Raw genomic sequence first — 24,423 nt, 5'->3', positions numbered from 1 at the left:
AAAATGTGGTCAAGGGGTCCGAATGCTTTCTGAATGCACTGCAAATAGAACTGAAATTGAAATCTGAAAACCTTTAAGAGTGTCAGTGTACGCATGCGTGTGGGTGCATATGTCTGTGCACTCGTGTGATAACAGTCAGCCCGTGAAATAGAAGGATGTATTGAAAAAGGAAAGAGTAAAATGGTAGTGTACTGGGAAAGATTGGTTAGTCTGTGGACATCTGAGGGTTGGAATTAAGATTGGAGTGATTGATTGATTGGCCAATACACTTGGAGTCCAGTGTGATTAGAAACGGAACGTTATATACAGTATATGAACAGCACTGTGTGTGGAGCCTACTCCTACCACTGAGGAGGCAGTGGGCTGCTTAGAAGTTTAAAGACTTAGACACTGGAGTCAGGCGCTAGGGCACTAGAAACTGGAACTAGAGCACTGGAGCTAGGGCACTAGAGACTGGAGCTAGGGAATTATAAACTTGAGCTAGGGCACTAGAGATATGAGCTATGGAATTATAAACTGGAGCTAGGGCACTAGAGACTGGAGCTAGGGAATTATAAACTGGAGCTAGGGCACTAGAGACTGGAGCTAGGGAATTATAAACTGGAGCTAGGGCACTAGAGATATGAGCTATGGAAATGGAGACTGGAGCTAGGACACTAGAGACTGGAGCTAGAGCACTAGAGACAGGAGCAAGGGCACTAGAGACTGGAGCTAGAGCACTAGAGACAGGAGCAAGGGCACTAGAGACTGGAGCTAGAGCACTAGAGACAGGAGCAAGGGCACTAGAGACTGGAGCTAGGACACTAGAGACTGGAGCTAGAGCACTAGAGACAGGAGCAAGGGCACTAGAGACTGGAGCTAGGACACTAGAGACAGGAGCTTGGGCACTAGAGACTGGAGCTAGGTCACTAGAGACAGGAGCTAGAGCACTGGAGCTAGGGCACTAGAGACTAGAGCTAGGGCACTAGAGACTAGAGCTAGGGCACTAGAGACTGGAGCTAGGGCACTAGAGACTGGAGCTAGGGCACTAGAGACAGGAGCTAGGGCACTAGAGACAGGAGCTAGGGCACTAGAGACTAGAGTTAGGGCACTAGAGACTGAAGCTAGGGCACTAGAGACTGGAGCTAGGTCACTAGAGACTGGAGCTAGGACACTAGAGACTGGAGCTAGGGCACTAGAGACTGGAGCTAAGGCATTAGAGACAGGAGCTTGGGCACTAGAGACTGGAGCTAGGGCACTAGAGACTGGAGCTAGGGCACTAGAGACTAGAGTTAGGGCACTTGAGACTAGAGCTAGGGCACTAGAGACATTAGCTAGGACATTAGAGACAGGACCTAGGGCATTAGAAAATGGACATGTGTCCCAAATTGCACCCTATGTTGTACACTGCTTTTGACAAGGGCCCATAGAGAACAAGGTGCCATTTGGGACACCACTAGGAGGCAAGGAGCAGCAGCAGCAGCAAGCAGGTGGGGGCCACAGGCTGATTGTTATTCAGCCTGGCAAAAACCTGACTCCCCAAAGCCTGCTTTCACAAACGGCCTATGTGTGCTTTCAGAAATAGCTTATGATACTTTGCGTCGGAAATTGAAAAAGTGCTGTAATCCCCTACTACACCCTTTTCTGGCACTGTGTTGCGATCACACACACACACACGCACAGAGAAGAAAAGGGAAAGGACTATGCTACGGATCAATCCCCATGCCCCAAATACACACATACATACACTGTACACACATCTGAAAATGGAAGTCTGAATACAGTCAGGAGATCCTTGTACGAGATGACCTGCTAGTTAGGAGCAGGGAGATTGAAATTATCCCCCATCCAGGCCAAAGAACACCCCCTAACTCCCGTAAACCATCCCCTGATCAATCTGTTTGGCAGGCTTATAATAAGAGGAGTGAATTCCAGACCATCCCTGGTTCCTTGTTCATCTGATTCTCTCCCGGCCCTGAGCCAGCTCCAGACCCAATTTCAGCACAACATTCCCTGTATGTCCCAAAAGGCACACTATTCCCTCTCTAATGCACTATGGGCCCTGCTCAAAAGTAGTGCACTATATAGGGAATAGGGTGCCATTTGAGACACAGCCCCAGACTGCACAGTGCATGGAACACTAATCTGTGTGGAAGGAGGTGTTTAGTCCAGTCACCCTCGGAGACCACAGAGAGTCTGTCGGCACAGGACAGACCAGATATCACTTAGCCCCACCTGTCATATCAAACACTGACTAATGGCGTTGGTTAAGGATTCAAACAGCACAACTCAGTCTCCAGACAGAGCACTACACTGAATGAAACTAGAGAGCATTTTTATTCACTCTAATGGTGGAAAGCTGTGTTTATGTGCACTGTAAAAAGAAATCCTGTTTTTTTTACAGTAACTTACTGGCAGCCAGTTACCTGTAATTTACTGGGGGGAAAAATGGAAAAAAGTAAAAAAAAAGTACTGTAAATTCTGTACTTTTTTTTACAGTAACTTACAGGTAACTGGCTGCAAGTAAGTTACCATGAAAACAACAGGATTTTTTTTACAATGTGGCCAATTGCCCTGGTGAGGTTGGAGATGTTCTAATGGTATGATGTTCTAATGGTATGATGTTCTAATGGTATGATGTTCTAATGGTATGATGTTCTAATGGTATGATGGTAGGATGTTGTAGGCTTGGTTAAGTCTGGGGTGATTCAAGTTTAGCCTGCATGGTCCACAGGTATTAAAATATGGTATATTCAAGGAGTGCTTCAAGGTATGAACAAATTATATTCTACTAAAGATATGGCACATTTACCATAAAATGTTTATAAAATGCATGAATTGATTCCAGCTGTCTTGACAACATATTGATTTTCTCCCCCCACCTCAGTTTCAAAATGTAAGCAAATAGCTGCATTGCATAGGACATGTACATGGTAAATGATACTCACATGAATATTCAGATACATACCATGTTTTCTATTGTCTGTTCACATTATACAGTATCTAGAGAGATCCCCAGTTTCACACACACACACACACACACACACACACACACAAGTCACACTGCAGTATGTCAGAGAGAGACTTGCAATTTAGGCGTGCAATTTCAACTCAAGGGTTTTCCTGTAATTTGGGGTCAGAATGGATTCAATCCTATTCCCCATTGACAAAAAATAAGAATAGGAGAGTGCCTTTTCAGCATGTACAGTATATGTTGTGAAATTGGTTGTTTTACTGAGCTGGTATAGTAGTGGTTTTATTTACATGTAAATGTTTCCTTGCATCGTTGGTGGCATCACTGAGTGCTTTTCTGTACGATATGATACGCTGTGGGAGAGTATGGCCTATTGTGTTCTGACAATCATTCCATGTCATGTTCAGCTACTTGCGTCATGCTGTGGAACATTGCTCTGAAGAACTGTGTTATGATCAGGCACTTGTTGTGTGTGGCTGTAAAGGGAAGCGGTGGGAAGTGGGAAAGGAAGTGGTGTTGTAGTGTGGGTTTGTCCTCTCCATGGCCCCAGTACCTCCGCCTCCCCTCCCATCTATGATTGAGCTAGCACACTGCCCCCAGCCCCATCCCTTCCCTGGTCAGGTCCACTGCGTGGGGGGCTAGGCTGTATAATCACCAGGCTCTGGTGGGTGGAGAGGAGAGGAGAGCGGTAGGTAGAGCTCTTTGTGTGAGCAGAGCAACCTCTCAGAGTTACAGCCCAGCCGGGCCCAGTCTCTGATTACTGCCTAAGGAGAAGGGGGAGCAGTCGGGCACACACACAGACACACATGCACGCACACAGAGAAACAAACGCACACACACACACAGTTACACACTCATAGTAATATACGCTCACAGGCGAACACACACACACACACACACACACACACACACACACACACACACACACACACACACACACACACACACACACACACCCCCCCCCCCCCCCATAGGGAACATATTGCTCTGCCCACTCTCTGTTTCTCTGTGTTTTATCTGTGCATCAGAAGTGGTCAGCTTGATGGAAACTGTGAAACATTTAGGCTATGTCTACAGACATAGTGTGCATTGCAAGTAAGGAATGTGTTTGCTTATCTCTACAAAATGGTAACGCAGCCACAGCATACAGCCATTTTCCATTCATCCAGTATATGAGTGGTAGTGTTGCAAAATTTCTTTAACTTTCCCAAAATTCCCAGGTTTTCCAGAAATCCTGGTTGGAATATTCCCAGTATTTCAGAAATCTGGAATCCTCCAAACAGGATTTCTGGAAAATCTGGGAATTTACCACATTTTTGCAACCCTCTGTGTGTATAAAAAATGACTCCTTTTTTTTAACATCCCATCCTGAAGGTCTACAGGTAGTGAAGTTGAGCCGTGGGAGAAGAGAAGAGTTTCAGTTTGATGTTGTATGTTGTATGTGCCAGGGCAGGGTCAGAATGCACACCCTGGGAAAGGGCAGGGTCAGAATGCACACCCTGGGCAAAATATCGCTTTTTTTTATTTTTTATTTTGCCTTAAGAGTTAAAAAAAAAGAAGGAAAAAAAAGAAGAAGCATCGCAGGACAAGAACCAAAATGTTAACAGGCTAGGGAAGCCTCCAGATATTCACCTCTATATATTCCACTGTTTCTCCTCTACTGTGTTGTAGATCCACAAGTGTACCAAATATTTACAGTTATGCTGCATTTCAACAATTTTCAACCATACTTCCAAGAAAATTCTAAACTAGACTTTTCATCTCCACTTTTAAATGAGACCTCTGTAAAAAAAAGAGACAGACAGAGAAGTGAACTGTAGACAGAGATACAGACAGAAGTGAACTGTAGACAGAGATACAGACAGAAGTGAACTATAGACAGAGATACAGACAGAAGTGAACTGTAGACAGAGATACAGACAGAAGTGAACTGTAGACAGAGATACAGACAGAGAAGTGAACTGTAGACAGAGATACAGACAGAAGTGAACTGTAGACAGAGATACAGACAGAAGTGAACTGTAGACAGAGATACAGACAGAGAAGTGAACTGTAGACAGAGATACAGACAGAGAAGTGAACTGTAGACAGAGATACAGACAGAGAAGTGAACTGTAGACAGAGATACAGACAGAAGTGAACTGTAGACAGAGATACAGACAGAAGTGAACTGTAGACAGAGATACAGACAGAAGTGAACTGTAGACAGAGATACAGACAGAAGTGAACTGTAGACAGAGATACAGACAGAAGTGAACTGTTGACAGAGAGACAGACAAAAGTGAACTGTAGACAGAGATACAGACAGAGAAGTGAACTGTAGACAGAGATACAGACAGAGAAGTGAACTGTAGACAGAGATACAGACAGAGAAGTGAACTGTAGACAGAGATACAGACAGAGAAGTGAACTGTAGACAGAGATACAGACAGAGAAGTGAACTGTAGACAGAGATACAGACAGAGAAGTGAACTGTAGACAGAGATACAGACAGAGAAGTGAACTGTAGACAGAGATACAGACAGAGACGTGAACTGTAGACAGACAGAGAAGTGAACTGTAGACAGAGATACAGACAGAGAAGTGAAATGTAGACAGACAGAGAAGTGAACTGTAGACAGAGATACAGACAGAGAAGTGAACTGTAGACAGACAGAGAAGTGAACTGTAGACAGAGATACAGACAGAGAAGTGAACTGTAGACAGAGATACAGACAGAGAAGTGAACTGTAGACAGAGATACAGACAGAGAAGTGAACTGTAGACAGAGATACAGACAGAGAAGTGAACTGTAGACAGAGATACAGACAGATGGCAAAGTTGCTGGCTGATGAGATATGTGTTGTTCGTTCTGGAATTAAATATGTGCTATTCAGAATAAGCTTGTAAGCTCGATAATGTAAGGGCCAGGAAATAAAATAGTTTCCATCTTCTCCTAGTCGCTGGTGGTAATAGGAGCTATTAGACCAGCTCACAACCTGTCTGCTGATTAATCAGACTGTGTAGTGTTATTCCTGAGACAGTGCCATCTCTCTCTCTCTTTAGTTCTCTCTCTCTCCCTCACTTTCTTCAGCTCTATCTCTTTCTCTCCCTCTGTCTCTCTCGCTCTCTTCAGGTCTATTTCTCTCTTCAGCTCTCTCTCTGTCTCTCTCTTCAGGTCTCTTTCTCTCTTCAGCTCTCTCTCTGTCTCTCTCTTCAGCTCTCTCTCTCGCTCTCTTCAGGTCTCTTTCTCTCTTCAGCTCTCTCTCTTCAGGTCTCTTTCTCTCTTCAGCTCTCTCTTTTCAGGTATCTTTCTTTCATCAGCTCTCTCTCTTCAGGTCTCTTTCTCTCTTCAGCTCTCTATCACTCTATTTAGGTCTCTTTCTCTCTTCAGCTCTCTCTCTCTCTTCAGGACTCTATCTCTTCAGCTCTCTCTCTCGCTCTCTTCAGGTCTCTTTCTCTCTTCAACTCTCTTCCTCTCTTTCCTTAGCTCTTCCTCTCTGGTGCTTTGTTCTGCAAGCTGCAAGCACGATCAACAATAAACCACACCACTCAGAGCGGGGGAAGAAGGAAAGGAGCGTGCACTTTTTGGGGGAGGAGGGTGGTTATTGGAGAAAGAGGGTGGATTTATTAAGTTTAGACTACAATTCAAAGTATGCCAGGAACAAGTAATGAATCTCCAACAAGAAATAAATAACTTGTGTATTTGAGGGCGAAAGACGAGATAAGATGGGTGGGAAGTGGGAAGTGAGAGAGCAGGGTGGGGTGAAAGCAAGCTTTTTACCCAACGTTGTAATAATTCTTCAGAGTGTTTGTTTATTTTGAAGGATATACACCTCTATTGTGATGTAAATTCACACACGACGGCCCCTGCCGGGGCCTTACAGGGCCAGGGCAAGTTATAGAAATGTATAGGTGTGTGTGTGTGTGTGTGTGTGTGTGTGTGTGTGTGTGTGTGTGTGTGTGTGTGTGTGTGTGTGTGTGTCTCTCTCTCTCTCTCTCATTGGGCTTTTACAACAGAATACAGCAGCCATATTATGTGAAAGCTAAAAGGCTACAGTCTGGCAGTGAGGCAGTAAAGGAGAAGGAAGATAGTCAAATGAAGCTGAGCTTAATTGGATAGTCATTGATTGTTTCAAGAGCCGCTGTCCGGTTGCTGATGCATGATGGGTAAGGACGCTGACCCCCCAGACACAGGCCATCCGTCAGAGGTAATGAACGCAGGGTGTGTGTGTGTGTGTGTCCGTCAGAGGTAATGAACGCAGGGTGTGTGTGTGTGTGTGTCCGTCAGAGGTAATGAACGCAGGTAGCTGGGGCCACATCACAGAATCCCCGTCTGTGTGAAAGCCGCTCTATTGAGTGACCAGACCAGACCATGCACATGGCACCATTGTGCTTTTTTGACAGCCATTATCACCTCTGTTTGGCATTCAAAGTACATGCATGCAGGGAGCAGATTGTTCATGCCTTAAAGGTGCTAGCTATGTATGCTGCCCTTTTTTTTTTGGACTTCTCAAAGAGATTCTATAAGAAAAAGAATTGGAAGAAAACCAGTGGCAATTCTTTTCACCCCGCAAGTTTAAAACAGCATCAGAGCAGACCTAGTGTTCATGCCTTGGCTCGTGTGGTGGAAACAGTTGGAGACATCCGGGGGAGTCTTGTGTATTCTAATGAATAGGAAACAGAATGGGCTGTATTTATTCATCTCTCACTATCCCTTCACTGGATTCCAATGCCTTGCACATCTCTCTGTGTGTGCATCTATGCAGCAGACCCCTGCAGCAAACTGCTGAGATGAATAAACAGCCTTCCAAATGGTGCTGTCTAGAAAGACAAACAGAACAATTGTAGACAGACAGAGATATAGACAGGGGGACTAAGGGCTTCCCTAAACCAAGTCCTAGTGTATGCTACCTGGGTAAAACTTTCTAGGAGGATGGGATGGTCCCCTGGGAGTCAGTCGGTAGGGTTGGCTGGAGGCTGTTGATTTATGAACGCAGATCTCTGCCCCCAGGGCAGCTGAGTTGGTGTGGGCAGAGTTGGGCACTCAGCGCAGCGCATCATGCATGGCACAGAGCCAGAGAAGCAGAGAACCAGGGGGCATTAGCCAAGCGAGCCAGCAAGGGGTGGAAGTAAAAAGAAGATAAAGGTAGAAATGAGATCGACAAACAGAGAGAGAGAGGAAGGGAGAGAGAGAGATGAATGCTAAGATCGTCAATGTCTGGATGTGAAAGCAATTAGACAGCAGGCCTTTGTCCATTTAGAGGAGAGAGAATTGATCTGATCCTGAATCAAAAACCACAAGAACTTACAACATGCCACAGCACACACAAATGATTAACTGTAAGGCAATACTGCTTGAATCACTTGTGTTGATTTGTGTTTGAAATGTGCCATACAAATAAAATGCCTTATTATAATATTAATGCTTCTGTTATATACCTGTGTATGACCCAATTGAGTTGTGGTCTGCCACATGTCAAATCAAATCAAAGTATATTTGTCACGTGCGCCGAATACAACAATACCTTACAGTGAAATGCTTACTTACAGGCTCTAACCAACAGTGCAATTTTTAAGTAAAAAAAAAAGGTATTTGTTGAACAATAGATGAGTAAAGAAATAAAAACAACAGTAAAAAAAGACTGAAAAATAACAGTAGTGAGGCTATATACAGGCACCGGATAGTTGGGCTAATTGGTTAAAGTAAACATGCATATATGATAAACAGAGAGTAGCAATAGCGTAAAAGAGGGGTTGGCGGGTGGTGGGTGGCAGGACACAATGCAGATAGTCCGGGTAGCCAATGTGCGGGGGCACTGCTTAGTCGGACTAATTGAGGTAGTATGTACATGAATGTATAGTTAAAGTCACTCTGCATATATGACAAACAAAGAGTAGCAGCAGTGTAAAGAGGGGTTGGGGGGGGGGGGTGCAAATAGTCCGGGTAGCCATTTGATTATCTGTTCAGGAGTCTTATGGCTTGGGGGTAAAAGCTGTTGAGAAGTCTTTTTGTCCTAGACTTGGCGCTCCGGTACTGCTTGCCATGCGGTAGTAGAGAAAACAGTCTATGACTGGGGTGGCTGGGGTCTTTGACCATTTTTAGGGCCTTCCTCTGACACCACCTGGTGTAGAGGTCCTGGATGGCAGGAAGCTTGGCTCCAGTGATGTACTGGGCCGTACGCACTACCCCCTGTAGTGCCTTGCAGTCAGAGGCCGAGCAGTTGCCGTACCAGGCAGTGATGCAACCAGTCAGGATGTTCTCGATATTGCAGCTGTAGAACCTTTTGAGGATCTGAGGACCCATGACAAATATTTTTAGTTTCCTGAGGGGGAATAGGCTTTGTCGTGCCCTCTTCACGACTGTCTTGGTGTGTTTGGACCATGATAGTTTGTTGGTGATGTGGACACCAAGGAACTTGAAGCTCTCAACCTGCTCCACAACAACCCCGTCGATGAGAATGGGGGCGTGCTCGGTCCTCCTTTTCCTGTAGTCACAATCATCTCCTTAGTCTTGGTTACGTTGAGGGATAGGTTGTTATTCTGGCACCACCCGGCCAGGTCTCTGACCTCCTCCCTATAGGCTGTCTCGTCGTTGATCAGGCCTACCACTGTTGTGTCGTCTGCAAATTTAATGATGGTGTTGGAGTCGTGCCTGGCCACTCAGTTGTGGGTGAACAGGGTCAAAAACCACAAGAACTCACAACATGCCACAGCACACACAAATGATTAACTGTAAGGCAATACTGCTTGAATCGTGTTTGAAATGTGACATACAAATAAAATGCCTTATTATAATAATGCTTCAGTTATATGCCCGTATATGACCCAATTGAGTTGTGGTCTGCCACATGTGCTCAATTAATAAAGTGTATTACTGTATTATATTATTATAAATAAAGAAACCATGTTCACATTTCACAAAATAGCCCTGTTTCCATTATGTATGATATTTGAAGAGCATAAACTGTACTGACAGACAGCCAACTAATAGTATGAAAGTATTGAGTCTCACAGCAAGCACTTTGCATTGATGCTGAAATAGAATGCACTGGTGGCTCTGACGTTTTCTCTTGCTCGCACACACGCACGCACACACACACACACACACATGCACGCACACATACACACACGTAAACACGTGTGCAGGCGCATGCACACACACCCCTACTCACTTGTGTTATTTAAAGAAGTCCAATTAAGTTTAATTCTGGACATAATCAGTCTTTCATTAACATTTATATCTAAAATAAGTGTAGATCAGTTATGATGAGGCCCTCCCACGTGTTGCACCAACCGTGTAGGAAGGGCTCTTCTCTTCTTCTCTCACAGTGCAACACCACCCTCTGCTGTACTCACACGTCATCATGGAACACAGGCGCCTCTGATAGGGGCTCTCAAAGCCGTTTTGAAGATGATCATATAGGTGTAATATACTGGTATGTCATTAAGTGTTCAGAAAGCCATTCCATTGCTAAGATAAACATAAATATTGTAGTGAGCATAGTCTACAGCTTTCTGCATACTTTAACATGCTGGTGCAAGGTAAAAATGAGGTGTGTCAATTCCATGAATGTCTCTGCTGTTTTATTTCAACTGTTCTTTCATGTGAATATCAAAGCAATTCATCAAAAATGAAATACAGAAAAAACTTGTTGATGGCTTCATTGAAATGAGGATTGCATATTTATAGATGGGCAACAATAGGAGTGAAGCGGTCGCCTGGCAAAGCTCAGAAGAAGAACAGAAACATCAGAGGACTCTCTCTGAGTTTCCTGTTGACCTCGGAAGTGTCCCAAATGGCTCCCTATTCCCTGTATAGTGCACTACGTTTGACCAAAGCCGTTAAACGTAGTGCACTATAAAAGGGAATAGGGAGTCATTTGGGATGTAACCCTCGTGTCCACTGACTTTGACTGACCTCGGATACGTTTTAAAATGCCAGTCAGAGTCTGAAGCATCACTCACATCACAAAGACATAAATAAATCAGTCACGAATAGGAAGTCATGCTGTTTTAAAATTCCATTTGACTCTTATAATACTAGCTATCCTCCATTCAACTTAATGCGTTGGAGTTTTCGGACAAAGTGGTCAGGTCTCATTGACCCAACCTCCGAATACAAAATTAACTCCATCATGTATACCGTCATTTACATAGACTATCATATTGGTCGCCCCTATTCCGATTGGCTTCAATTTGGCTACATGGTTTCTCCTTAATGACCAACACATTCTCAACATCAGTGTTTTAGCGAAAGCTTTCAGCCCCACCCTGTGTTAATTGCGATGCCATGCTTATTTGTCACGTAGAAAGCAGCTAGTGTAGTGTAATTACGGGAGGCCTGTGTACCTCTGATACATTATTCCTGAGTGCGTGTCACAGCATGCTAATGAGCTAATGTATTCTTGCTGTTATTGCAATTAGGAGCCCATGCTCAGTAATGGAGGACGGAGGGCTAGTATCAGGGCTAGGGCTGCATCCCAAATGGCACCCCATTCTTTATATTGTGCACTACTTCTGACTAGAGCCCTCTGGTTAGAAGTAGTGCACTATAAAGGGAATAGAGTGCCATGTGGGACGCAGCGAAGACAAGCAGGTGCCTCTGAATCTGTGGGTCACAGTAAAGAGAGGCTCGTTACAGACATAAAGGGATGATGAGATCTGCAGGGTTAAGTGTTACATTTTCTAAAGGAAGACTGTAGTGACTTCATCTTGTAAATCAAACAATCATTTAAACACTACGGCCTTCACAACTTAATAATACGGCGTACAATAATATTATGACCAAATATTAACGTTTTGCTCAGAAATGAAAAATAATAATACAATATCCAGATTTTCATAGCTTTGTGCTCTAAATTCAGTAGGTATTGGATGAGGTCTATCATAGTAATACCCTGTTTTTATTCCAATTCCCCCAAATGACATTTTAATGAATTCTACAATGAATAACCAAGCAAGAAATTATTTTTCAATATCCTCTAATCATATTCCGCCATCCCACTATATTAGAAGATTTAATAGGAGAACGTGCAGAAAACGCAGCATAAAGTGATGCTGGATTTCATTAAGAGTTAATATTTTCAACAAAAAGGTGTGGAATGCGTGTTTTTCAATCTAGAATAGTCCCTCAAGCATTCGTCTCATTTATTAACAAATTCCGCATTTTTTTTTTTTTTACATTTTCCTCACCTATAAAAACAATTAGAAGGTCACATACCTTGTCTTTCTCTGATTCTTATTCTTAATGTATAACAGATCAACTGTTTCTGTAGCAGTTCTGAAATGGCTCTAAAGGGGCATTACACAGGAACGGACCAAATGTAATGTCATCCCTGATGACGTGTTAGTACAAATGACAACAACAATGTTCACTCACTTCTATAGCTGGGGCACCTACTAACCATGGGCTATTTCCCAAATACCTCCCTATTCTCTATATAGTGCACTACTTTTGACCAGAGCCCTATGGGTCCAGGTCAAAATTAGTGCACTAAATAGGGAATAGGGTGACATTTTGGGATGCAAACCATGATGTCCTTTACATCACCCCTACAGGTCAAGCCCCCAGCCATGCAGGCTCCGAGTCTGGCTGATTGGCTGATCTGATGACTTCAGCCTTTCTGTTCTCTTTATGTCCATATTCATACGTAATGATGCTCCCGTAATACTATAATCAATCCCTAAGTCATAGACCCACGTTTCATAAGGGACGATGTTCAAGAAGATGGTCTCTTGTTAGACCATTTTTTATGCAACGGAAAAGGAATTAGTGGCAGTGTTTAGATTTGATATCTATATATGCCACGGCATAGTTTACACCCTACTGTTAAACAGAATCTCCCCGTGTTGCCATACTGCAGGGTGTCCATTTATCTACCTCATAATTGCCATAATTTAAACAACACGCACTAAACCTGTGAGAATCATGCAGAGAGCTGGTTATGTGCTTTGATCCTCCTGTGATTCTATGCTAAACTTGGTACCGACTTTCTCACAGCAGGGGCCACAGTGAGAGAAAAGCAACAGAGACAGAAAGAGACACAAGGAGACACAAATGCAGATCAGATATAAAGAACCGTAAATAGAAGAGCACTACCTAGAAGTGAGTGAAATCTTCGTTATGGTCTTTCCAGATGGATAGGGTTTTTGTACAAAGACAAGAGACCGACAGATAGAGTGCCAGAGACACAGAAAAACAGACAACCCGTAGTGAGTGACCTTACATCCTCCAGAGACAGAGTCAGTCCGTTGCTCTCCCTTTATCCCTCTCTTCTCTGAGGGTGATATATTCAAAAGAGATTCAGGTCAGATTAAGTATAGATTTTGTAAGTCGTAAGGGGATGGACTGTGCCATTGATCCAATTTAGGGGCAGAGAAATGGGGTGATCATTGTACGAGTAATTATATGCACAAACTTCTATCCCCCCTTCGCCCATCTGGTCTCCTGTTTCCATCAGATCTCATTAAAAAACAATGGTTGAGCCCAGCCCATCTCTGTGTTTGCCAGTTGACTACACCATAAAAGTCAGTCTCATTGTTCCCTGTTGTGCGATAAGCTGAGTGCACAAATTGGAAAGCGGACTGATTACGTCTCAATAGAGGCATGAAACCCTGACACTCATTTCACATTCACTCTCCCAATCTCCCTCTCATCCTAAAAACTATTTGTCTCTCTTCACACACAAAATGTCTGTTTTCAATGTCTCCTTCCCTCCATCTCAGTTTTATTCCCGGTCTTTATGTCCCTCATGTGAAGTAAAAAAAAAACATGACAGAATGAGAAGCGAGAGAAAGAAAGAAAAAGGTGTGTGAAAGAGATGAACAGAGACAAAGCAAGAAAGAGAGTGAGTGTCACAATAAGGACTAATTGTACGAGACAATGTCAGAGTATTAGGTTCAAGCAACAATGCTTAAGTATTTAAATGCCTTCAGGTCGTTTTAGAGAGTGCATAAATTAAACAAGGTAGGGGATTTCAGGGCCTTTGTAGCTGGGTGTTAACGTAGTGCAGATCACCTTCATGAAAAACTAGAGATTTGACTACCAATGTTGAAACTGGGACGGACACTAGTGAACATGTTACTGACCCTGTCTACATCACAGAACATCAGGCCTCCTACAGAGTGGACAACAGAGGCAGTTAACCAAACAGCACCCTATTGCCTGTGTAGTGCACTGCCTTTGACAAGGGCCCATTTCACAGGACCTTCACTCTAAATCTGTGTAGAGGTCCTGTGAAGCAGCATAGTAGTGGTTATCCTGTTTCGTCCCAAATGGCACCCTATTCCCGTTCCCCATGGGCCCTTGTCAAAGGCAGTGCACTACACAGGCAATAGGGTGCTGTTTGGGTAACTGCCTCGGTTGTCCACTCTGTAGGAGGCCTGATGTTCTGTGATGTTACTGACCCTGTCAGTAACATGTTCACTAGTGTCCGTCCCAGTTTCAACATTGGTAGTCAAATCTCTAGTTCTGAACTCCCTGACAGCTATATGTTGACATTCTTAACATGTAAGTATACATGAACAATTCTAGCCTGGAAAGAGGATTCCGTTTTGCTACCTCAGTAAAGGCTTGAATTCTAGCCAACAACACAGCAAATCTTTTTCACAGGCAAAACCAAACCAAAGTTATTTCCTTTTGTTAGCTAACAGGAGGGGAATTAGATGACCAAATTTCACTGTAATTTGCAGTGAGTTCCATGCAGAGAATTCCTTGGAGATTAGGCCTCCCACTTTGCATGGCTTTATCCTCATAAGTGCTTTGTTGAAGCCAATGTACGCAGTGTGCTACGATTACCAGCCAAAATCATGTTCCTCATTTAGTATTTATTGTGCTTTTGGACAAGGTATGACAGTAATCCATTATTTGGTTTTATTTCCATGGTACTGTTTCCAAATGCTAACATTTTAGCATTTGTGGCACAAATCCCATTCAAGTTATGGTACGGACATCATTTTTCACGCATTATGTCCAAAACATCCGAAAGTATCTACAATTGATTGTGAAGCTCAACAAAGTCACTTATAACTGATTTGAACATGATGCGTGAAAAAAAGGCTAATATCTGTACCATGACATGAATGGGATTTGTGCCACAACTGCAAAAACGCATTGCTGTCACACATTGTCCATAGACTGCTTACAGAGTAAGGAAACCAATGTAATTTTGTCATTTGGGTGAACTAGTTATGAAACACAATGTGTATACATTTCCATCAATGTTACAGGATGGGCTCAATACTGCTCTAAGACATTAGTAAGCAGTTCAAAACTGTTTTTAACATGGAGCCCTTTGTCTCCTCTATCCATGGCCCACGCGCTCTCATGCACATACATAGACCCACACCAGAACATGATCGGCAGACACGAATAACGATACAGTGGTGACATGTGGACATTATAATGTAGTGCACGCACAAACACACCAGAACAAGCATTCTTTGCAATGTAAATACAGACTGGAGGGACCAGATAGGATGAAAAAAAATCCTCCATTTACTAAAATGCCACGGGCTGTTTGTACGTCTGTCTGCTACGTACAGCAGGAATTATATGGCACCCTGCCAAGCAGCAGCCCTGGTGGAAATGTTAGAAAATGATGCACATTCCATTTTGCAGACGTGTACGTGGTGGAGCGTTTAGGGTCCACATGCTGTGGTGGGTTTGTGTGTGTGTGTGTGATGGGGGGAGGGCAGGTCATTCCAGAATATTGGGATTCAAGCAGTAGAACATCCCTGCCAATTGTTAAGGCCAGGTCCCAGCAGGTAACAGACAGTGTTACCAGTTCTCTCTCTCTCTTTGGCTGACCCGTGAAACACAGCAAACAGACAATTGATAACCCCCCCCCCATCTTTATCAGGTAGAGTAGTTGAAAATAAAGCAGGAAGCTCAGGAGTATAGAGCTAACCAGGGTGTGATCTTAGTTCCCTTTCCCACACCCACTCAGCACCAGCAACACTGGTACTCCTTCTCTTAATCCATTTGTCTGGCTCTCTCGCCTTCTCTGCATCTGTCCATCTCTATTCACCCCTCTTCAAAAGGCAACGGAAAATTCCCCAGCTGAACAGACACAATACTGTATCAGGATATGAATCTATCTATCTCTGTACAGATTCTCATTTACTCTCCTTTCCATAAAGTTTAGGCTACTAGGCAGGTTGCCTAGTGGTTAGAGCGTTGGGCCAGTAACCGAAAGGTTGCTGGATCGAATCCCTGAGCTGACAAGGTAAATACCTGTCGTTCGGCAGTTAACCCACTGTTCTCCAGTAGGCCGTCATTGTAAATAAGAATTTGTGCTTAACTGACCCTCCTAGTTTAAAAAAATAAAAAATAAAATAAGGTTTTGAATGTAAAAAGTTTTCAGGTGGGATTGAATTACTGTAGATCTCCTTTTTAAAAACCATGCGCCTTTCTTTCACGTTCATCACACTGTGACCCACAATTAAATTCACCGACCTTTGGGCTGGCTCGTAATGAGCCCTGGCGTGCAAAGCAGGTCCTTGAGAAATGGGAGCGATATGGAAGGGGATATATCCTGGAGATATGGCGCCATCTGCAGGTCATATAGCCCAGCTACAGTATTATCACCAAACCAGAAGATGGTGCTGAAAATACAAATGCATCTGACAAGATAAAGAGACCTAATGGTTTCAGAGCCAATAGTACCAAGTTTAATGGTAGTTTGGATAATCAGGAATAAAATCGTTTTAGAAAACAAGCAGCTGTACACACAGAAATTAACCTCACAGACAATAAATACAATCAAATCAGCATAGCTTCCCACAGTAGCCGACAGGGAAATTCAACATGGCTATACAACTAGACAGAACAGACAGAGAGAAAGAAAACTAGCTACAATTCTGAATAGGCCTACGTGTCACTACAAAACCAGGAAGGGTATCTTAAGACGAAAGCAAAATGGAGTACACTCAAAGGTTTGACAGCAGAATAGTCTAAAAGCATCCATTTAAAAAGACTTAGCTGACTACGGTTTTACTTTCACTTTAATAGACAGTAGGTGACAAACGCAACTGAGTAGTATGAGTTTTGAAAGCATGATCCAAATAAAAACAGCCCACTATGGTGCAAAGCTCTACAGTATATTAAGTCCAGACAGATGTACTGATAGTGGTTTTGTCATCTTATTTTGTTTTATAAATACTCAACGGAAGTGTTCTTTTTTGACCACCAAATCAAACAGAGCATATTATCTCAACTTAAACGGCTGGAAATAGAAGGGGGAGGGGGATCCTACAGTTGGCCTGGTTTAAAGGTCAACATCCCTGCTGGGTTGCTCATCCATCTCCATCGCATTTAGCTATAGCAAATCATTCTCTGTGCAATTAAACCTATATTAGAAAGGCTGAGAGGATAGAACCAAAGCACCATACCTCCAGCGAACCCTTAAAGCAAGCCACTCGCTGGATAATGTGTGCACCAAGACGTTTAAACTGCACTAGAAGAATCTAGAACCGAAGCACCTCAAAACACATCAAACAGTGAAATCAAATGCGAAATCAATATGATTATGATGGAGAATCTGGTATATTACAGTCATGTGATGAAGCATTTACTGCAGTTTTGAATGGGTCTTCTTGGTTGTTGTTCTTTTTATAACATCTCAGTATCGAAATGAGGAATGTAAAACCTTGTTTTACAGTGTTTTGCTTGCTTGCTTCTTACGAGGTCCAGCGCCACCAAGCCACCTTCATCCTGTCCCAGACGGCATCTATAGAGTCAAAAGCTGGGCGGACATCCAGGATGGAGAATTCATAGGTGTTCTTGTTGATCTCTCCGTCGTAGTAGTCGATCACGTAGCGGACTTCCTTCCCACAGCGGTCCACGATCCAGTCATGACGGTCAAACGGCAATTCATATCTGTAGAAACAAATTTACGTAAAAGCATATCAAGGCACTTCCACTTTCAAATTAGCATATTATGTTAACGCTTCAAATCAGAATCTGCACAAATAACTTCTTACACAAACATTTTAAAGTTAAAAAAAACTCTCACCCCATCCAGTGACGCATTCGAGCCCTTGGGGAGAACTCCTTAGCTTTGCCACCAAACCGTTTCAGGGATGGACCGCATGGACATTCCCTAACAAGTAACATGTCAGTGGGGAACAGGTCATTTTTTTTTTACATTTATTTCCCCATAAAAAAAACTACATTTTGTAACAAAGTAAAAGAGGTGCTACTGGATCTGGGGGCCAGACAGGTTATTGATGTGTCAGTCTGGAAGGCCTCTAAAATGATGTAATCCACCATTAGCTTAAGTATTAACTATGACCAACTATGAATAACTAAATCCATGTTTAACTAAAGCACTTGATATACTGGCTCTGAAACTGTTTCGTATTTTTTCTACTCACCCGGCATGGAGGGCCTCCCACTTAAGAATCTCCTGCCATGCTTGCTCGTTGTTGGTGTTGTGGATCTTGATGATATTGGACATGTCCTGCTGACCCAGTTCATCTTCCTTCCAGCGCCACCTGGTGATGAGGTTAACATGGCTGGTGAGAAATATAACCTTTCTGCTGTTTTAATGCTGCAATATGTAACTTTTTGGGTGACCCCACATAGAAATATGAGTTATAGATCTGTCATTCTCATTGAAAGCAAGTCTAAGAAGCAGTATATCTGTCCTATGTGTGCCATTTCTTTGTTTCCCACGCTCAGGTTTAGTTTTTGAGCCTTATACTTACGGTTTTGTACACTGAAAATACAATCATTTAGGTTATGGAATGGATATTTCACAGCAGTTTAGATTGTATAGTGTAGAGAATCATTGTACCAACTGAAATTAGGCAAACTATTAGAATTTTTGCAAACAGGAAATGAAATGGCGGAGCAATTTCTGCGTAGTGCATCTTTAAAGGACAGAAGTGCTGAGTGATTAACTGAAATTGCAGTTAAGTTCTTTTTCGGTGAGCTCAATGCGCACAAAGCAGTTTCTCTAGAGATAAATCAGACCAGTCTGAACTGCGCGATGTAGTAGGGAGTTGTAGTTTCCAACAGGCCAATATTAGACATAATTGTCACATTTAATGCATTAAACTAACTACAATGAGCATAATCCATTGCGCATCTACTTGTCTGGTCTGTGTTTCTTTTACGCCTGCTATGGAAGAGAGAAGAATGTGCAATGGTGAGGTGATATAGAGAGCAGCTGCTGCTGCTTCGCGAGGTATCTCTACCTGAAAATACAAAATCGAAGTGATTTATAGTTGGTATTCAGCAGTCATATTTATTATGTATATTTATATTTATTAAAGTATTTATTAAAGTAAAGTGAATAAATGGTTAATAAGTTATAAGCAGTAATGGGCAGTCACTACCATCATGGGACTTTTAAAAATTGTTTTATTCTGTGTTACAGTATTCAACCCACAATGCATTTAATGTAAAAAAAATTATCGAAACCTGTGATAATTTGTATATGGTCGAACCAAAACGACTGCAAAAAGCACTAAATGCTCAGCACTAAAGGACAGTGCTATACAGTGTCGTCTCCTGCTTCTGGAAAGCAGTATTATGTATAACGAGTATTTGCATGTCTACTAAATAAGACAAAATAAAAAGTCAGACCAAAACACCTCACAATTACAATGTGTTGGCAGATAGTCAAGATACAGCACTTCAATAGCCCAGCCTATATTTTATAGCTTACTATTCCATCATTTTCAGGAAACAAGATCTGCTCAATTGTATCCTTTGTAAAAACTACATTTTTGTAGCAAAAGTTAGGGTATCCTTACCCCTTTCTGAGCATGGCGTTCCAGAACATCTGTTCCGAGGGGTAGACCCAGTTCTTGCCCGTTCCGGCCCGGGGGATCTTAGACTCCTCTCGGTTCACTGGCAGAGGGAAGGGCTGGTCTGGGGCAGGGACCTGGTTGGGTGGAGGCATCTGGACAGAACATGATGATAATAACATTAGCCAACATGTTTAACCTTGGTCTCTTTATCAACTTTTATAAAGTGACTTTTCCCTTCACTACTCTAGTTGAGCACCTATCAACCAATCAAATCAGCTGAAATCATGGTGAGAAAAAAACACATGATCTACAGCAGCCATACTCAACAGCGAGACTGCCCCAGAACGGGGTGACTGCAGGTCCCGACCAAAAAATGTAAATCAACTCAGTAGGGCTTTCAACTTACTGCTGGTGAGTTGTAATAGTAGCACGCAGAATGTGCAATTTCCAAATTTGGTAGTAAATGGCAGTTTTCCTCTTAGAGAGCTACACTTCAAAAGTATGTGGGCACCCCTTCAAATTAGTGGATTTGGCTATTTCGGCCACACCCGGTGCTGACAGGTATATAAAATCCCTCACAGTCATGCAATCTCTATAGACAAACATTGGCAGTGAATGGCCCGTACTGAAAAGCTCAGTGAGTTTCAACATGGCACTGTCATAGGATGCCATTTTTCCAACAAATCAGTTGGTCAAATTTCTACCCTGGTCAACTGTAAGTGCTGTTATTGTGAAGTGGAAATGTCTAGGAGCAACAACGGCTCAGCCGCGAAGTGGTAGGCCACACAAGCTCACAAAATGGGACCGCCAAGTGCTCAAGTGCGTAGTGCATAAAAATGGTCTGTCCTCAGTGGCAACACTCACTACCAAGTTCCAAACTGCCCCTGAAAGCAACGTCAGCACAACAACTTCGTCGGGAGAGTCATGAAATGGGTTTCCATGGCCGAGCAGACACACACAAGCCTAAGATCACCACGCGCAATGCCAATTGTTGGCTGGAGTGGTGTAAAGCTTGCTGCCATTGGACTCTGGAGCAGTGGAAACGCATTCTCTGGAGTTAAGAATCACACTTCACCATCTGGCAGTCCAAAAGACAAATCTGGGTTTAGTGAATGCCAGAAGAACGCTACCAGCCCAAAAGCACAGTGTTAACTGTAAAGTTTGGTGGAGGAGGAATAATGGTCTGGGGCTGTTTTTCATGGTTCGGTCTAGGCCCCTTAGTTCCAGTGAAGGAAAATCTTAACGCTACAGCATATAATGACGATTCTGTGCTTCCAACTTTGTGGCAACAGTTTGGGGAATGTTCTTTCCTGTTTCAGCACGACAATGCCCTCGTGCACAAAGCGAGGTCCATACAGAAATAGTTTGTCGAGATCGGTCTGAAAGAACTTGACTCCCTGCACAGAGCCCTGACCTCAACCCCATCAAACACCTTTGGGATGAATTGTAACCCCGACTGGGCGTAATTGCCCAAATCAGCGCCCGACCTCATTAATGCACTTATGGCTGAATGGAAGCAAGTCCCCGCAGCAATGTTCCAAGATCTAGTGGAAAGCCTTCCCAGAAGAGTGAAGGCTGTTATAGGAGAAAAGGGGGGGGGGGGGGATTTTGGAATGAGATGTTCGACAAGCAGGTGTTCACATACACAAAAGTATCTATAACCTGTCCGAAATGTCCAGTTGATCAACAAGCCCATGTTAGGCTAACCAGCTATCTAAATCTTGTGGTTATCATGGCCAGATTACATTCCCAGGGGCCTCGACCCCCATTGATTTTTTTGTCGAGTCAGTCAGGGATTATATAAGACATGGCAAAATGTGTAGAATTGCAGGAAATAAGCTTTAAAACTGCAACATTTTCTCTCCGTGAACAAGAGGGGTGTAGCATTTTGAACCATTTGGAGTTATGTGGCGGGGGTTTGTTACTACTCTGATAAATGACAATATCCTTCTGACCTTTGCCACCTAGGACATTTGCCTGAGTGTACATTCTGAACTAGAAGTTGAGTACCCCTGCCCTACAGTTCCACTGGTAGCAGTGAACAGTTAACAGGGAACATGTACATGCATTATCATCATACTGACCATATTAGTGGGGTCAATGTCAGTCTGGCCTTGTCCAGCTGCTGCTGCCTTCATAGGACACTCCACAAACTCATAGGCTCGGTCCTGGTGCACTGGCCCTGCTGCAGCAGCAAGCTTCTCTTCTGTAGGGGCAGCAGCAGTAGCCTGGTGCATGGGGCACTCTGATGGAGGGGCAACTGCTGAGGGCATTTATGGCAAAACGAAAGTTAGAACACAGATCCAGGGAATAGGAAAAGGAGTTGTTCCTTGTCAAGTAGGTCACACAGTCAGGAATAACTCCTTCCCCGAAGAGAAAAGCTTCACGTGATAGATAGAGGATGTATCATCCTCAGAGAGGGAAATTGTCACCACAACCTGTCAGACACAACAAAGATCAACCAACACATCAATCACTACACAGATTACAAATTGTAGACTATATACTTTGGAGAACCTTCATCTCTTGAAGGTTTTGGCATTCAGGTGCAAAAAGTCACCTCTGAGCACTTCTACAATGGGCAAATATATATGGAAAGTTTCAATCAAATCAAAAGAGGTGCTATGAAAAAGTGTTTGATTTAAAATGGATTTACCCTACTAACAATAGTACATGGTAAGCAAAGCTCAGGAAAAACTCAAGAAAAAGCGATATAGACAGGCAAGCTATCGGTCCTGGTGATGAAGCAGAGATGGAGCCTACCTTTGACTGGTTCCTGTGCCTGGTGCATAGGACAGCCCTGTGGTGGGGCCACGCCGCCAACAAACGCAGGAGGGGGAGATGCCATCATAGATTCGGCCTTGACTGTGGGTGGAGCAGGACTGGACATAGTGGCACCCATCCTGGCTGACCTGTCCTTGTCCAGAAAGATGGGCTAGAGGACAAAAGTGGTCAGACGTTTAGTTAGCTAGCTGAATCAGTCTAGTCAGCCAAAATACTACTTAACTTCTTGATAGTACAGTCGTTTACTAGCAGCTATTTTTCTGTCTCATAAATGATAGCTAGTCTGGAGAAAGGATCTAACTAGTTACGTCAGCAAATGCAGTTATGTCGCTAGCTAGAAAAAGCCGAACTTGTTACAAAATAGTGTAATTCAGTTACATACCTATAAGATAGCATTAGCTGCTAGTTAGCACCTTTTCAATTATGTGTTTAGAAATAGATGTAACGTTACTGAAAACAAAGCATCTCACACCGTCGGATATGTCCTCACTGTATAGTTTACCAATCTGATCAACATAAAGAGTCATAAGAACAATTTCCAACATAAATCACCTACCTGGGTCCTTGAAATCACTGGCGCTATATCACCAATGTCAACGTGCGGACACGTTTCCCACAATGCAATGTACTTGGCACATTGGTTGTTCAATCGGTTGCTGTGTTGCTCCGCAGTTGTGAAACAGTACGTCTTCTTCTTCTTCGATGAGGTTTAACGGCGGTTGGCATCCAATAAATGTTGCATTACTGCCACCTACTAGACTGGAGTACAACTCCCTTATACGTTGCTTGAATTATATATATTTTTAAATACCCTACAATCTAACACTACATTCACAAAAAATATAAAAAAATAACACCACCCTACTCCACTATTTAAATCTATTTAGTCCTACCTCAGGCCAACAACCTGAAAGGATAGGACACCACCACTTAACACACCCTGTAACTCTTCTGATGTCAAGTCTTGAACACCCAAATACCTCTCTGCAGCTGCCACCACAACTTCAATTTCCCGCGAGTTACGTCCCATCCTTGCAGTAGAGTTGATAACCATTGCTAAAAATGAAAAAAAAATCCAATCTAACTGAAAAATATAACTGTTGTTGGCCTATCCCTCTGTACTGGTACAGATCTACTACTCACGCCACTCCTCTCAGGATCCCTCCCCCTTGACCCATCTTCCTCTACTTTCTTCACTACATCAGCATATTCTGCACTACTCTAACCCTGGAAACCTCAACCTGCCTCTCTCGCAAAGAACATTTCTGATCCTCAGCCCCATGGGCATCCCTACAATTAACACATACCGCTACTTTCCCCAATGCTACACATTCCGTTGTCTCATGCCCTTCTGCACACTTCTCACACCAAGGAACCTCCCTCCTACACACTGCTGCCACATGCCTCAGCTTGACACCTGTAACAACGTAATGTATTCGGCACAAAAGCTCATACATGATAATTTACAGTTGAAGTCATTAAACACATTTTTTCAACCACTTCACAAATTTCTTGTTAACAAACTATAGTTTTGGCAAGTCAGTTAGGACATCTACTTTGTGCATGACACAAGTCATTTTTCCGACAATTGTTTACAGAAAGCACACCTAATAATATGTGTTATTAGAGAATGAGAAGAGAATGACGTTACTTTCCTTTCATTGCTCACTATCACTCTCAATATCACTCAATCACTCTCATTCGTAAGAGGAATATCATTGTCACACACAGATTGGTTGTCCTGGACGAGAGTCATTGACATCCTGAAGTCTTGGGCTTCCTTGACTTGCTGCTCAGCCCATTGTAGAGAGATCTGGGAAAAAAAGATGGATGGATGGATGGTTGGTTGGTTAAAAATCTCATACTAATCAAATCAAATTTTATTGGTCACATGGTTAGCAGATGTTAATGCGAGTGTAGCGAAATGCTTCTAGTTCCGACAGTGC

General features: G+C 43.1%; 1 protein-coding gene across 2 annotated transcripts; it reads right to left on the bottom strand.

Annotated features, from left to right (window-relative positions):
* Positions 1–16,583: 16,583 nt before the first annotated feature.
* On the bottom strand, positions 16,584–23,639 carry hccsb (holocytochrome c synthase b). 2 transcript variants are annotated; one of them, XM_071415014.1, is made up of 7 exons: positions 23,034–23,639; positions 22,457–22,628; positions 21,778–21,953; positions 19,697–19,845; positions 18,311–18,430; positions 17,950–18,036; positions 16,584–17,813 (listed from the first exon to the last, which is right to left on the bottom strand). In XM_071415014.1, the coding sequence occupies exons 2-7, from the start codon at positions 22,593–22,595 to the stop codon at positions 17,615–17,617; spliced, it is 870 nt and encodes a 289-aa protein (XP_071271115.1). In that variant the 5' UTR covers positions 22,596–22,628; positions 23,034–23,639; the 3' UTR covers positions 16,584–17,614. The 2 variants fall into 2 exon arrangements, with proteins under 2 accessions (XP_071271115.1, XP_071271116.1); XM_071415015.1 differs by having other exon boundaries at positions 21,778–21,956; positions 23,034–23,127.
* Between the last annotated feature and the right edge of the window lie 784 nt (positions 23,640–24,423).

Source organism: Salvelinus alpinus, chromosome 8, assembly GCF_045679555.1.
Source record: "Salvelinus alpinus chromosome 8, SLU_Salpinus.1, whole genome shotgun sequence".
Taxonomy (NCBI): Eukaryota; Metazoa; Chordata; class Actinopteri; order Salmoniformes; family Salmonidae; genus Salvelinus; species Salvelinus alpinus.
This window is presented reverse-complemented; position numbering and strand designations above follow the sequence as displayed.

Coding starts and splice junctions, on each gene's coding strand:
- hccsb (XM_071415015.1), bottom strand. CDS start 22,595: ATGGGTGCCACTATGTCCAGTCCTGCTCCACCCACAGTCAAGGCCGAA. Junction 18,431..19,696: donor AACGCCATGCTCAGAAAGGG/GTAAGGATACCC, acceptor CCTCATCACCAG/GTGGCGCTGGAAGGAAGATG. Junction 17,814..17,949: donor CGAATGCGTCACTGGATGGG/GTGAGAGTTTTT, acceptor TTGTTTCTACAG/ATATGAATTGCCGTTTGACC.